At 39.6% G+C, this 16,690-nt stretch overlaps 1 protein-coding gene across 1 annotated transcript in view; it reads right to left on the bottom strand.

Moving 5' to 3' along the window:
- PALLD (palladin, cytoskeletal associated protein) overlaps nucleotides 1-16,690 on the bottom strand; it is a 392,451-nt gene that overhangs the window by 215,733 nt on the left and 160,028 nt on the right. The window contains exons 3-7 of the mRNA XM_014535224.1: nucleotides 11,442-11,508; nucleotides 10,096-10,201; nucleotides 7,395-7,469; nucleotides 2,977-3,118; nucleotides 2,155-2,178 (exon numbers count right to left, since the gene is read on the bottom strand). Of these exons, the coding sequence (XP_014390710.1) occupies nucleotides 2,155-2,178; nucleotides 2,977-3,118; nucleotides 7,395-7,469; nucleotides 10,096-10,201; nucleotides 11,442-11,508 (414 nt within the window). The remainder of the gene's footprint in view (nucleotides 1-2,154; nucleotides 2,179-2,976; nucleotides 3,119-7,394; nucleotides 7,470-10,095; nucleotides 10,202-11,441; nucleotides 11,509-16,690) is intronic.

Raw genomic sequence — 16,690 nt, 5'->3', positions numbered from 1 at the left:
GGTGGGGAGAAGAGGCAGGAGCCTAGTGCAGCCAGGCGGGCTCAGGTGAGCAGCGCCCATTGCTGCACTTGCTAAATGAGATTCTTTGCCTCCCAAAGTCTCTGGTCATAATCCCCAAGGGTACTTAGGGATTAATTAGAAGGAGAGTGCTGTAGGAAAACGGATTTTTATTTTTTGAGAGTCTTGTCATTTGTGGGCAGACCTGGGTTTGCTGATCTGTCACAGGCTGGTTTTTCAGCAGTGAAATTGGATTGTGCTGTGTCATCTTACTACCTTCAACTGGGGTGTCTTAGTAGCAGGGATTTCCAAGAGAGCTGCCCAGGGTTGGAATGTTCTCTTCCTACGATTACTACTAATGGTATTAAGAATTGTAGCAAATCCTCTATAGCTCTTACTGGTGCCAGGTGCATGGTGTAAATGCAGCAGCTGGTACTGAGTGCTTACTTTGTGCCGAGCATTGTGCTAAGTACTGTGCATAGGTAATTCCACCTGATTCTCACAGTCATTCTAGGCCGCCAGCATCATCATTCTCTCTCTTCATAGGAGAGGTTGAGTCATTTGCCCAAGGTCACATAGGTAATAGGCAAGAACAGGAATTTGATTGGCAGCAGTGAGCCTCCAAGAGCCCTTACCCTTGAGGTTGACACAACACTGATGAGAGAATCCCTCAAACGATACCATACCCCAGGCCCAATTTCATTTAATTCAGTTCTATTCAAGAAGTATCTATAGAGAAGTGCCATTTACAAATTTTATTTCTTATCTATTATGGATTATTACTCCTGTAAATACAAATAGCAGTGAATTACGTGATTGCATGCTTCGATGTTATGCCCATGTCAATTTGTGATTAAAGTCTCCAAATGCTTTCTCTTAATCTTTGTACTTACACGGGTAGGCTGATAACCAACAGTTCATGGACTGGTGTTGATCTATGGCCTATGCTTCGAGTAACAATAATCTAATCGCATTCTTTTCAATAATGTATGTCTAGATATAATTGAATTTTTATTTCTCTGTAAAATTTGTCAGACCCTTTGTTCCAAATATTAGTTATTAAACCCATCAACATTAGGCAGCCCTAGAGCCAGACAATCTAAATTAAATGAACATATTTAAGTCTAATCCTGCCTGTTATACCTGTATGACCTAGAGCAGTGATGGCGAACCTATGACACGCGTGTCAGAGGTGACACGCGAACTCATTTTTTTGGTTGATTTTTCTTTGTTAAATGGCATTTAAATATATAAAATAAATATCAAAAATATAAATCTTTGTTTTACTATGGTTGCAAAGATCAAAAAATTTCTATATGTGACACGGCACCAGAGTTAAGTTAGGGTTTTTCAAAATGCTGACACGCCGAGCTCAAAAGGTTCGCCATCACTGGTCTACCCTATAGCAAGGGGTAAAAGCAGTGACTTTGCTGATGAGAAAAATACCAAAGAAAGGGGTCCCAGGGAGGCTGTCCTATGAAACAGCTCGGCAAATGTTTCTGTTCCCTTTACAAAGATCATGTTAGCCCGTGAAGAGTCAAAAATATAAAAAAAAAGTCTGAGGCCAGAGAAAAGTTGGACCCGATGTTTCTGGGTTACATAGCACTCAGATGAGGTCAAATGACCCGGTAATTAAGCGAGATGCTAGGGCAAGATGACTTTCTTCATGCTTGGAGGAGAGTAAAATTTTATGGGTTGGGGCACATAAATGAGAAATGCCTGGCGGTCCATGCTGCTTCTATCTCTGGGCTGCTCTCATGCGAGACTCACTTCTACGCTGGGGAGTCTGGCTGCTGGCGGGTTTTGGTCAGCAGAAGTATGCAGCAGGCCGGTCTTGTCTACTGGAGTTTTAGGAGGATGTTTTTTCAACATTAGCTTAGTGGGCTTTCGGAGTCTAAAAGACTGTATTTTAAAAAGCCTTGAGTCACTGAGCTTGACCTTCTTGTCTGAATGGAACTTAATGTTTTACTAATAAAGAAGTTGATGTAAAATGCAGTGTGCAGACCCCACGATAAAGAAGATATTGTCTTTAAGGGGGTTTCACATTTCCAGGGAACTGCAAAAACATTGTTCTGCTTATGGCTTTGAAACGGACACAAAGAACTATTGAAACCCCAAAGATACATTACCAAAGGGGAAAAAACAGAAAAAGCTTACCAGGTTCAGCGGTAGATCGAGGTTCTGTTTGCCACATGAGAAAAAATAAAAAAAAATGTTTTATTAGAATAGGGTTCCATTAATAATACACCTACCTTTCTTTTCCTATTACCTAGTCTAGGGCACGTCTGCCAAAATGTTATAGACAAACTCCATATCATCAAAGCAATAAAGTGATAGATCAATTTATATTTCTACAAATACAAAAACTCAAATTCCAGTAACAGCTTACACTAGGGAGTTATTTAAACTGCGGTTCATAGAAGGTCTTATAGGAGCTTGTAAGCCTCTTAAAATTATTTGCCCAACTTTGAGCTCAAACGCATGTCTTTTTTTTGGAAGAAAGAACATACAACTTTCATCAGAGTTTCAAAAGGGTCTGTCAGTGAGCACTCAAGCTTTAATTTACTGGACCCCTCACATTTGCAGAGTATCTGGTCTCACTCTCTTTGAAAACAGAAGTCAGTTCATCTAAATGACTAAAACCTTGCCCTAGCCAGTTTGGCTCATTGAGTAGAGCCTTGGCCTACAGACCGAAGGGTCCCGGGTTCGGTTCCGGTCAAGGGCACATACCTAGGTTGCAGGCTCCCGGCCCTGATGAGGGGCAAGTGGAAGGCAACTAATTTAATTGATGTGTCTCTCTCACATCGGTGTTTCTCTCTGTCTCTCCCTCTCCCTTTCACTCTCTCTAAAAATCAATGGAAAAATTTTTTTAAATAAATAAATAAATAAATAAATAAATAAAATGACTAAGCCCTTGCTCTTCCTGGAGCTTGAGAGAAGACGGCAGTTGGATTTGGGAGATGGGGCACCTCTCCTTACTTTTCTGTAGAATTCGGAAGTCTGGAGAGTCCTTGATCTCACAACCTTGTCGAAACCACTTGACCTGCAGAGGGGGTGCTCCTCGCACCCGGCACTCCAGCACCACCACCTGGCCCTCGGAGGCTGCTATGTTTTGCAGTTCCTGAAATTCGAGAAAAACATCGACCATCAACTTTGGTGCGTTTTTACACAATCTCACAATAGAGAATACAACTTCCAAATCTCAGAGAGGGGAAAACCCCCCCACAAAACTTGCATCATAAAAGAATTATCACTGACTCAGGTGAGGATAAACAGCTTTAAATCCATTCATTATCATCAGCTTTTCAAAATCTCCATACAATGAAATTAGCATGATTCACCCCTGGGCCTGTTTTAGAAATGTCGGACTGGTCTGCAAATGTATGGACTCTTTTGTACTTAGGGAATGTTATGGTGACAACTGTTACCTTTCTTTATCTACATTTAAGAGTAAGCTGGTAGGAATGCATACTTCGTAAAACAATCACACACCCGATGAATGTAGATTCCTATGGAAACCAGACAGGATGAGGAAAAAAAAGACACACATTCGTTTTCCCGTGCTCCAACCTTTTCATGTACTCCCCCGCCATCTCTGCCCAACAGGTTCCCTATGTCAGGTTGATTAAGATGAGGGGCTTAGGTATTTTCTCATTTTGACGTGCTGAGTAAAACGTTTAAAAATGCAGCCTTTTTCTCTCTTCTTGACCTTCAGTTCCTCCCCCTTACTATTACCCTTGCAGCTCCCCAACCCACTCCAACTCCAGACCAATAAATTTTTACAATCCAACAGATCAGAGATTAATTTGGCTTCATAGAGACAAAGAGGTAAAGCTTTTATATACTTGTTATTAAATATCAAAAGATTAATATTTCCCTTACGTATGTCCTCTCTTGACCTTCCTCCTCCTGGATTACTTAGCAATGGGGCACACTTACATTTTTGACATTTAAACATCCGACTAAAGAGCATTGGCTCTGATATAGAGTCCGTAGAACCCTTAATATAATTTAAATACAATAAAGTAGTTCACCTATACATAGACCAAAAGCGAACACATTCACATGAGGAAGTGGGTGTGTGTGTGTTTTTTTGTTAGTTTGTTGTGTTAGTTTAGTTTTTAAATTATTTGAAAACACAACAAATCGCATGCTGGGAAAAACATATCCTGTAGCAACTGGCCTTCGGTGCTAAAGGACTATGGAAATTCTCAAAGTCATGCTGTTGGCAAAAGAACTGAAAAAGTCTGAAGTGAAGTCTGAGAAGACATTTGATAAGCATGTTGGTGGTTAAGAATGTCTTCAAGGAAAAATGTTAACATTATTAGCTATTTCTGATCGCATTCTTTCTCCCACCTGATTTTTACTTGTAGAAAATTTCTGGTTTTAGATTGACTGTTACTTTCTGGTTGGGTCCAGAAACAGATAACTGAGTACACCATCGCAGGAAAGTGTGGCTCGCAGGGCTCAGCTGGTGTGGATTAATCCCCCCCCCCGCGTCCTCCGGGCTTATCCAGGAAGCCATTCATAGGAGATTACAAGCGGTACCCAAATATTTTTCATGTGTGAGCTTAGGGACACCAAAGGAGACTCTGATTTATCCCTAGGACTGTGTGTTTTGTTTGAACGTTAGAAAGTCAGAGATGTAGGAAACGGGATGGGTGGATGCCAAGGACCTTAAGCAGTCAAAATGCCATCGTTATTCCAAGATTACAATTTGGCTCCTCCTGGAGCAAACGTTTTTATCTTGGCAAAAGCCCCAGCTAAACACAGTTAGCCATTAGGAGAACTCGCAGGAGCATAAAGCAGAGTCCTGAGGAAGACGAGAGCCAAACTTTAAGGTTGCACTTGGGAATCTGGATCATCCATTCAGGGTAGAATTTGGGACTGCAGAGCTAGTTGCTCTCCTGGCCTCATATGTGTCTCTGCTACTCAGGCCCACAGCCACACCAGTTCTGCGGCTTCAGCTAAGCACGGTGGCCCAAAGGCAGAGGTGCTGGCTGCGAACCCAGGGGATGTTTCCCAGAGCAGTACGAGAATATAGAAGGAGGCCCGCCATTGGACTGGCAAAGCCCACCTGCTGTCCGCTGTCAACCATCATGCCCAAGAGAAAGCTGAAGAAGATGCTACTGTCAACAAAGCAAAGCTGGCTTGAGTTCTAGACATGGGCAGATTTAGTTTCTAAACTGCCTCTCCAATAATCACAGCCCAGGCCCACGAGGAACCCTGCAAAGCAGGGAGAGACACAAAGGACAAAGGGCAAAGGGCAAGAAAAGCAGATACAAACAAGGAACGAAACATAGGTGCAGAAAACAGACGGTCCCCAGTCTAGACACAGGAAGTGGAGTCCCTGGAGATGCCCAGTGAGGTGTACTCTCAGCTTCCCGTTACTCTACAGTTTTGAGATTAAAAAAAAAAAAGCAACCTCAATAAAAATGTAGAATTTTGTTTTTCTTTTCATGAAGCTGACATAGAATGCTGCACGGTTCTCTTTCTGGAAAGAGGGAAACAACACTAATAGAATGTCTGTGTCTCAGGGGCTGGATCACACAGAACAGTGTTGTGTCTAGTGTTTGAGGATTTCCCCCAGGGCCCAGGAGGAATTCGGTAACATCTCCACCTGCCAGGCCTCTGTGGCGAAGGAAAGCAAAATCTTCCAATCTCCTTTCTTCCCCTGAGGCCACCAGCATGGACTTTGTTTGCTTAAACCAAGAGGTGTGTTGAGCCCTGATACCCTCAAATCAACCATGTCCCAGGCAATAATCCATCAGGAAACACGGACTTTCTGGGGATGCTCTCGTAAAGCTGCTTGTGGAAAGCTCTTAAACGGCATATAAATGTGGCTGTCCACCCTCCACAAACGTTTCTTGTTCTAAGCATCAAAGGACGAATACACTGGCTGTTTACAGTGACACTGGTTTACATGACCAACTACCCCACCACTTTTTTTTGGTAGTTTATCCAGGAGGGGACTTTCAAAGCTGTTGCCAGCTATTATCATTTGTTTCTGTGTCCTACAGTAAATGGTCTGTTTATGAAAAGATCTTTAATAAAGCTGGATGCAGGCTGGCTTAGGAGAAAAAAAAAAATCATTCCCTACATGAAGAAAATGAAAATGCTCTTCTCTACCGCCTCACAGAAGTTTTATAGATTTGCTTGTCACATTTGTCTTTAGTTTACTTGGAACTGAGTTTTGTGAAAAGTGTGAGGTAGAAAGCGAGTTTAATATTTTTCACCTCTGCTGAAGATTTCATTCTTTACCCGGTGGTCGGCAGGTTTCCATCGGTATTGGAGTGGGCTCTATTCTGACTACTCGTCACTCTGTCTAGCCTTGTGCCAGCTCCATACTATCCTCGTCGTCTACATTTAGGAAGTTGTGAGTCCCAAAGGGCAAATCTCACCCCGTCCATAACAACCTTATTTTTCTTCTTCAGGAGTGTGTCTTGGCTATTCTTAGTCATTTTTTGCTTCCACCAAAGTTTTAGAATCCAATTGCAAAATCCAGTATTAAACAAACAAATACAAGAAACCCACTGGAATTTAGATTTGCATTACATTTATAGATTAGTTTGGGAGTCATGACTTCTTTAGCCTACCAGTCCACAGGCCTGGCATGATCTCTCCATTTAAGGTGGGGGAGAGGGAGAGGGAGAAGAAATGCTACTTGGAACCATTTCTGAGTTGAGCAGTTGTCCAATGAAATGGGTGTCATTCACCTTGGCAATGCAAAACACCAACTTAGAACTGAAAGTCATTAAAAAAAATTTCTATAAAGCTAGCTGGTTTTCTCAAACAATATCTTAGATGGAATTTTGTCTCTTTTTTTTTCCATCTTGACTTTCCCACTCTACTTTGACCTCTGTCAGGCCTCTGACCATGCCCACATTTCTTGGACCCTTTATAACAGTGGTTCTCAACCTGTGGGTCGCGACCCCTTTGGGGGTCGAATGACCCTTTCACAGGGGTCGCCTAAGACTATCGGAAAACACATATATAATTACATATTGTTTTTGTGATTAATCACTATGCTTTAATTATGTTCAATTTGTAACAATGAAAATACATCCTGCATATCAGATATTTACATTACGATTCATAACAGTAGCAAAATTACAGTTATGAAGTAGCAATGAAAATAATTTTATGGTTGGGGGTCACCACAACATGAGGAACTGTATTAAAGGGTCGAGGCATTAGGAAGGTTGAGAACCACTGCTTTGTAAGATTATAGTCACATAGCCCTTGTTCAGTAAATATCTACTGAGTCCCAAAGGTAACCATGATAATCAATCTACTGATCTGTTCCTTTACTGTTTAAAGATGTTGCACAAAGACACATGCGAGTGGAATTTAAGCACCAAAGCAAATACAGAGAATGAAACTTGCAGATGTCAGACCTTTGTAAAAACAGGAGGAAAGTAGGCAGAAGTGGTTCCATCCGGTCTGCAGAGATACGAGGTTGGACTGTGAACCTGGAAAAGCAGAGACACATGGATCAAATTCTAAATATATAAATTGCTGGAAAGATGGACTCACTAGGAAGGTCGCTCCACATGAATGAAACGAGTGAATGAAAGTCTCTCCATATATCATTTTGCTGATCTACTCTTACAGCACAGACACTGTCTACTTCCTCATTGCACATCTGTTACTCTTCTCTATTCAAAAGGACATTCAAGGCAAGAGTCCCCTGGTTCCTTAGGGATCCACGGAGTTTTAAATGCTATTACCAAATGGATTACTGTGTGGGACTTCCACAGGGGTCTTTTTTAAAGCTCTTACAGACATTATATTTATTTTTTTTAAAATATAGTCTGGATTCATTGAATCAAAAGCACAAGTTACTGGCAATGGAAGATAAATAACCAAACACCTACCTCTCTTATTTTTAACTTATATTCCTTTTTGGTACAGATAAGGATTATAGGAAATGAAGAAAAATATATCTTTTTTTTTCTTTTTTAAAAAATATATTTTTATTGATTTCAGAGAGGAAGGGAGAAGGAGAGAGAGATAGAAAAATCAATGATGAGAGAGAATCATTGATCAGCTGCCTCCTGCATGCCTCCTACTGGGGATTGAGCCCACAACCCAGGCATGTGAATCAAACCCAGGACCCTTCAGTCTACAGGTCGATGCTCTATCCACTGAACCAAACCAGCTAGGGCTATCCTTTTTTTATTGATGTGCAAAAAACAAAGGTGCTGAAACACTTACTGAATGGTGCTCATCTCTGGAAAAATAAAAGGATTTCAGGGTAGTGAATGGAAAATATTTCTTTGTGCACAGTCATGTATTTTCAAACACTCTGGATTCATTCACCTCTATATAAGTGGTTCGTAGATTTTTAACCGAAGATAATGGTGATCTGGTATTATATGCCCAAATATGCCATCAGACATCATGGAGAATGCTGGCAGAGTGCTAGGATGGTGGTAATGAGCCTTACTCATTATCCTTGTAGGACTGTTTATAGGCTTGTTATTCAGGAGATCTAAGTCTCACTTTTCACTGTTTTTTTTTTATGTGCAAAGAATATATGAACACTCATACAGTATTTAGTCTGTGCCAGGCACTGTTCTAAGTGTTATATGGAAATTAACTCAATGAATCCTCATGACCATCCTTTGAGATAGATGGCATTATTACCTTCAATTTATGGGTAAAAAAAAAATAGGCAAAGAAAGGTTATATTACTCGTTCAAGATATCTTAGCTAGTAAGTGGTAGAACTGGGATTCAAACCCAGGCAGTATGAATTCAGGGCATTAACCTTTACGTCACTTTGCCTACAATAAAGCAATGGCGTTTCTCTGAGCACTTCATTCTCCCAACTGTACAAGTGGGATATATTACCTCCCATTCAGTGTTCCTGTAAAATTTAAACCATTTAAAATGTACAGCTTACATTATTATGACACCTACTCATTTAGATGCATGTGTGTCTTTCTGCTTTTAGGCTTCCCTGTTGTACCTTAATACAGCCTAACATCTCTGAGAAGTGTTTCATGTGTATATTTCCCGTTTCCCATGCACAGTGTATAAACTGGGAATGGAGCTGGCGATACGTATTTTTTTCTGTTGTGAAATGCCCAGCACAGTGCAAAGCATTTATTAAATATGTAAAGATCAAACATAAAAAACACCTTACTGATTTAATCAGAAATATTTCTATAAATTCCACTCAAGTTTAGGGGTTTAAAGGAAATACCTACTATATATGCCACTTCCAAGTAACTTATATTGATGAGTTCTTTTCAATTCAAAGGTCTTTTCTCTAGTGCCTGCATATTCTACATATCACAGAGTATATGTCACACACCTGTAATTACTAAAATACCTCTAAGTGCCCGATAGATAGAGGGCATGTAATCCTCACAAAACATACTTAACAGACATGTAAGGAATGAGCTTACAGTTCAGGGTACTGGGGGAAGCCTTTATGAGTGTTGTATTTAAATGTGATCATCATAGCACAAAAGCAAAGTAACATACATTTGATTTAGAGGCGTTCAGATTTTAATATTGTTACTTAACAAATTCATGTTGTTTGTGTTTGCAAAATAAACCCATTATAATTTCTTTCCAGTCATTAGTATTGTTATTCTTTCCTGGATAAAGCAGTCTGACAACAAAATAAAAGAAAGATAAAAATGCATGGTGAAGTCAAATTTGAATTTTTTTTTCTTATTATCTGTTTAGTGCTTAGAGGACGACAATGAATACCTATGTTGGTATGTAGACTTCTCTTGTCTACTCATTTGTTTAAATGAAATAATAAATTTAGCTGAAAGGAAGAGAGCATATATGAGGGGGAATAATCAAATAGTTGTAGATAAAACAGATATCATTTTAGCAGATTATTGGCTACTAAAAAGGGAAGTTCCAATGGAAATGCGGATGCTGACTGACTGATGGTGTGGCTTTGGTTAAATATTATTTTTAGGGGATTAAAAGGAAGACCTTTATCTAGCATTTTCTTTTCTCCCCGTTGTATTTCTACTTAGAAACTATTTTAAGGCGCAGACTAGTAAAATTAAAGCTATATTCTTTAAACCAAGAAGCCTGCTAATGAGTTCCACTCCCTGGGCACACTGACCTGCTGAACAGGGACAGATAGTGGCTGGATCACAGCTGTGGTCACTCCTGTCTTTGGAGATGATGATCCTATTGTCAGGGACACGGACGTTGTTTTCTTCTGAGCCCTGGAAAATAGGGAGGCAAGTGTTCCGTTGGAATTTTTTTTAAAAAGCAGGAATTACTCTTTAAAACATTTCCACAGAATAGCCCAGTTTCTTTTTGTGTACTAAATCCACTTTAACTGTTAAGTGCTTGAGAAATGGGAAGGGCTACAATAGTTGCGGCCAGTATATGCATAGAATGAACCTTATAGATATTAGCAAAATAAACGCACGGGTAGAAGAAGAGTAGCTGTATGTAACACAGCCATTATCAGTGAACCTAAGGTGTTGAACTTGAGAATCCGAAAAGGCAATGCTTAGAAAAAGTCTAATCTTCAGGAGTAGGAAGATATTTGAAATCTTTAGGGTTAGGGTTCTATATTTAATTCAAAGTTTTGGCTGTCTATTTTAAGCCTAGCAGCTGTTCTTTGTTCTGGTTCTAATTTTGTGAAGTTGAGAGTATCTTAAAACTTTTGTCTTTTCTTAGTGCATACAAGTTAGTGAGGTGTAGACAAAGGTTAAGAATTGGTTTCTAGACCAAGTTTTGTGAGGTTGCTGGCTGTGGAATGCCAAGCGAGCCATGTAACTTCACTCAACCTGACCCTTATCTGAAATGAGAGGTGGTAGAGTATATATAGTACATATTAAGGCCCCTTTAGCATTAGTATTTGGTGACAATTTGATATCGAATGGATATAATTGTTACGTATATACCAGCAGATCAAAATAATTTAATACTGTCTCAATATTCATAGTTTTCTACAAAACTGTGGCAGAATTTATTTGATTTTTTTTTGCGAAATAATTAAGATATTAACATTTTACTAAGAATCCATGTCTTTGTAGGAAGAACTAAATAAATTTTAAGATTTTCATGACAAAATCTAGCTAGAAATAGACTTTATTTAAATGGAAACACATTGCTGGCCTAGTGAGATATTTTCCAATTATAAATACATTGATCCTCATTTATTTTTAATAGTGATTTAATACATTTTCTCTCAACATGACTGCTCTTGTCATAAATTTATAACTGGCTAGTTGTCTTTGAAACTAACATTATTTATGGTTAGATTTTGGCATATTGATGATGACATGCAGACTTCAAAGTTCAAATTCATAAGTTTAAAATGACATTCCAAGTTCAAGTATTTGATCTTTGATATCAGTTGACCTTTTCCTTGAAAACACAACAAGGGTAGCTTCCTACCCCAATTCTGCTGCCGTTCTGTGCTATATAATTGATGAAATCGTAAGTACTTACTGTGGCATTGCTCCAGGTTTCGATATGAAAGCTAAACTTTCACTGTCAGAATCTGTCGAACTGGTACCTAGGAGAGTTACAAATAATTATAAAGTTAAGATGCAATTAGTATCTATAATTGCTTCAAAGAGTAATGTTCTTTATTTTTAAACAATATCATAGTCTTATTTTGAAATAGAGAATGGTTCAGACCATTTTTACTTGGACTGCATCTCCAGAAAATCACTTTTTTAAAAAAACAACTATGAAAAGCTTTCTTCAAAGAAACATATTTTTAATGCCAGATTTATTATTAATTTAATTTTTATCTCTTTGGCCATTACAACCATACTTTTAAATGGCTTATAAACTATGAAATAAATTTGAGTGTGACTGTGAGCAAAACAGTCATGGTTTTAAACTTTAACCCTCTCCCAAGAGATTTCATGGCATGAATTATGTCTTCCTTACTCTTTAATTAGGAAATGCTTTCTGATTCTTAATCTGAAGTGTGACAGTGGATTCATTCTTGAATAAAAGGGTCTCTGACTTTGATTCATGCCTTCCCAAATTCATTTGTGTCATTACCGTTTTTGAGTTAAGGGTCAGATTTTTAGTCAAAATGCATACATTTTCATGCACATATTTTGTGATAAGAGATTTTACGTGACATTTAAAATAACTGTGATGGTTTAGAAGTATATTCTTGATATTTCCTTTATATAACCTGAGTTATTTAAATTATTTATTTTAAACTATTTTAATGTAAAATAATACATGCTTACAGAAAATTAACCAAATATCACAGAATTGTGTGATATTGCAGGAAAAACCTGTTGGTACCTTCCCTAATGCCATTCTGTATATGTTAAGAGTCTGGTGTGTATTTTTCAGATAAATTTAATGTGTCAACACACATATATTTACGTACATATTTATACAAATGGAATCATACTACATGTACTCTTTGCAATTGGCTATTTTTGTCTATCAATACATTCAGAATAGATACATTTACTTACTTCTCTGGGATGGCTGCCTAAGTGTTCCTTCCTGTGACTAAGATATGTTTTTCCAGCCTTTGATTGATGTTGAAACAATTGATGTTGTGGTGAGGTAACTCTGCTGGAATGTTTGCTGTCCCTTCCTACTAACTGTACAACTACCACCTGGCTGAGGCTTTCTTCACCTCGTTCCTGGACTACTGCAATCGTCTTCTCTTGTTCCCCATCTCTCTCCCTCTCAAATCTGTCTTCAACCTCTATGAGATTAGTGTTCCTATCTTCCAGAACTTCCTGGACTTCCACATCACATAACCCTGATCCAGAGAGTTGAACATGATCCCTGGTGTATATCCCACTAAGTAATGGGAAAACCACAGTGAAGGAAACACACGCACATGCGCGCGCACACACACACACACCTGCTTTTGCAGAGATTCCATTCTTTTGAGAACATACACAATGGAAAAGGTAAATAAATACATGGTATGGTGGTAAGTGATATAAAAAACATGTCGCAGGGTGGGGTGTTGGGAGCAATGGGAATGCAGTGAGAGCGATATTAAGCAGAGTGGCGAGGACGGTGTCACCGAGCTGGGGACTTTAAATAGATGAACATCCAGTGTTGGTACCTTTAGTTATATTACTCATTCCTATAGGAAACGCCTACGCAGTCATTCCTGGATATTCTATCTTTTAAGATCAGCCTACTCATTTTTCTGTGCTCTGTCTTCTCTGGACTCCTACTGTTCTTGCTTACATTACTCTCATCACTTATTACATCGCATCTGCTAAAAAGTTATAAGTTCTTTGGGAATTGAAGTGGTGTTTGGAAGGGAACTACCAATTCTTCAGTACTTATTATTTGCCTGGCTGTCTGCTAGACACCTCATAGCATTTAATTATTATAATAATGAACTTCACTACGAGGAGAGTGAGATGATTACAGATAAGAAAACGGAGGAACCAGGAGCTTTGGTAATTTGCATAAGGTCACATAACTAGGAAGCAGTGGTGGCATGCCCATTCCATCCGCCCTCCATGTACTGAGCATGTCTCCATCCCTCGGAGGGCTCAGCTTCATGGCTTGCTCATGGCAGGCCTTTAACTTTTATTTTTAAAATATATTTTATTGATTTTTTTACAGAGAGGAAGGGAGAGAGATAGAGAGTCAGAAACATCGATGAGAGAGAAACATCGATCAGCTGCCTCCTGCACATCTCCCACTGGGGATGTGCCCGCAACCCAGGTACATGCCCTTGACCGGAATCGAACCTGGGACCTTTCAGTCCGCAGGCCGACGCTCTATCCACTGAGCCAAACCGGTTTCGGCTACATATAGTTTTAAGGCATTTTTTGTTAACTAGCTTTTTTTAAAAGTTCATGGGGAATTTAAACCTCTGATATTTTTATAAACTTGAACTGTTGTATGATCACTTTGATTATATGCTCCACATAGTCAAATTTAGTTCATCCTCTGGAATCTGTGTTCCTCAGTGGGCTTTCTATGCAAGCATACCAGCTTCTTTCTCTTCCCCCTTTGCCTCTCATTAACTGTACACTTGAAATCTCACTTTTCTATACTTTCCCAGGAATTCATGGTACTATTCACTTTTAAACTCTCAAGTTATAAGATTGTTTGACTATGTGTTCTTTCAAGAAGCATGGATTATCTAGTTACTTCTCTTTTTACGATGCTAGTAGCCACTGATGCTTAATACTTATATTTGTTAACTCAATGGGGAAATAAAATGGGTAACATTATATTACTTCATCTCAATTATTAGTTGGAATACTTCTACATAGAGATATTTTCCTTCTTCTGCCATTTGGTTACCCAAGTGCAAGCAGAAAAGACAGAATAAATGCTCCCTTCCCTTTTTATTGATTTTTTACAGAGAGGAAGGGAGAGAGATAGATAGTTAGAAACATCGATGGGAGAGAAACATCGATCAGCTGCCTCCTGCACATCTCCCACTGGGGATGTGCCCGCAACCCAGGTACATGCCCTTGACCGGAATCGAACCTGGGACCTTTCAGTCCGCAGGCCGACGCTCTATCCACTGAGCCAAACCAGTTTCGGCAGGCCTTTAACTTCTGATGGAATGAATGGAATTAAGGAATTGCAAGGTTTATGTGGGGAGAGGCAGTAGACTTTGCAACCAGAGAAGAGCAGCATCTTCGGGTGATGGGTGGCAATGGTGGGAGGCAAGTCTAGAAACGCAGGGTGGAATACCAGGGCCAAAGCGTTTGGACTGTACATCTAGGTACTGAGTGGTGACTGGGAAAATGAACTGTGCAGGATGAACTGAGGGAGAAGGGAAGAGGGGGGAAGCAGAGCAAAGCAAACAGCAAACCATGTACCAAGTAGGTGACAGATAAGGAGAAAGTTTGATGAGGAGGTAGAAGCTGAGCAGGGAAACTGAGAAAAAACCAGCAGGCTTGGTTGTCAGAAAGTCATGGGAACCTGACCCAGATCAACTGCACTGGAGGCATGAGCGTGTTACAGAGAGGCCCGGCAAAAGCCCCACGGGAGCTATCACAGTCACTCTCAAAGTGGCCTGAAATTGGGGAGAGAAATGGCTATTTTTCATATAATTCTGAACATTTAAATCATTTTTTTAAAGTCCCATCTGATTACCTCTATTTAGAAAGACATTCTTATTCTCATTCTTTTTTAACTACCTTTTTCTAGCTGATTTTCAGAGAAACATAAAGGACCAAAAAGGGTAGTGTCCCCTGGTAATACATTCGCTAGTTTCGCACACCTGTCCAACCCTTGTGAAACCTCAATGTCACCTTCTGTCTCAGGTGTCAGAGCAACTCTTGCAGATGGTAGCAGATCAGATCTCCCCATCCGTGCCAGGCGTTCCCTCCCCTCCCCGCAGGGCACCTTCCCTCCCCTCCTCTCCTGTCTCCTGCCTGAGTCATCTGCTTTGCACCTGTTGGTCAGGAAACACCACTCCCGTCTCAGGTTAACATGTTTCTCTGTATTTATCAAACCATCATGCTCAGTGTTTTCTGTAGGCTCCAATCTGAAGGAGGCACACGTTCCAGCCCTTGCAGTTACTATCTATCTGTGTATCAGATATTTACCTGCTTAAATGATAACTGTTTCTGTATTGCCTCCCACACAGTACAAAGGAATCAAACACTGTGTTCTCCGCTCGACTCTAGGGATAAAGGGCGGGTGGAAGTGTCACCAAAAATGAGCCTCCTCCCTTCACTTTAGAAGGTGTTACCTTTCCACCCTGCCAGCGTGGCTCAGTGGTTGAACATTGACCTATGAACCAGGAGGGGGTCACGGTTTGATTCCTGGTCAAGGCACATGCCCGGGTTGCAGGCTCAATCTCCAGTGTGGACTTTGCAGGAGGCAGCCGATCAATGATTCTCTCTCATCATTGATGTTCTCTCTCTCCATTTCTTGCCCTTCCTCCCTGAAATCAATAAATATATATTTAAAAAAGGCATTAACTTTTCATTTTAAAAACTTCAGCAATTTAATACTTCCTTGTAGGAAAAAACCCATACAATGTCCAATAGCGAAAATTAAAGAAAAAAATCATTTGAAATACCACTAACCAGACACTTGGACCACATCCTTCTAAAGTTTATGCTTATGGACATAGAAAAAGAATTAAACATATTTTAAAAAGTAAGATGACGCCCTGGCTGGTTTGGCTCACTGGATAGAGCGTCGGCTTGGGGACTGAAGGGTCCCAGGTTAGATTCCGGTCAAGGGCATGTATCTTGGTTGTGGGCACATCCCCAGTAGGGGGTGTACAGGAGGCAGCTGATTGATGCTTCTCTCTCATCGATGTTTCTAACTCTCTATCCCTCTCCCTTCCTCTCTGTAAAAAGTCAATAAAATATATTTAAAAAATAATAAAAAGTAAGATGACAATCCTATTATACTGCTCAATTATTGTATTTCCTACATTTAATACATGTCAATAAATAAATATGTACCTTTATAATTTTCTAGTGGCTGCTTCAAACTCATCTGTGTGGATTCACCATAACTTTATTATTCATTAATGGATATATGAATTATTTCCATTTTTAAACATTTCACCAGAAAGGTGTATAAAATAGCAATATAACAAAATGCCCATTTCCCCATATTCATAAAATCACTATTTTAACTTATATTTTTGTCAATCTTGTATCTTCCATGATTTTTAAAAAATGTGTACTTCTGAGTGAAAACAAATTAGATGGAAATCACACAGCTTCAGGAAATAAGAAGTCTTCTTAAAAGCAGATCAA

This window comes from Myotis brandtii, unplaced genomic scaffold (genome assembly GCF_000412655.1).
Source record: "Myotis brandtii unplaced genomic scaffold, ASM41265v1 scaffold14, whole genome shotgun sequence".
In the NCBI taxonomy this organism is placed as follows: domain Eukaryota; kingdom Metazoa; phylum Chordata; class Mammalia; order Chiroptera; family Vespertilionidae; genus Myotis; species Myotis brandtii.
Note: the sequence above shows the minus strand (reverse complement) of the source record. Positions and strands in the feature narration are given on the sequence as shown.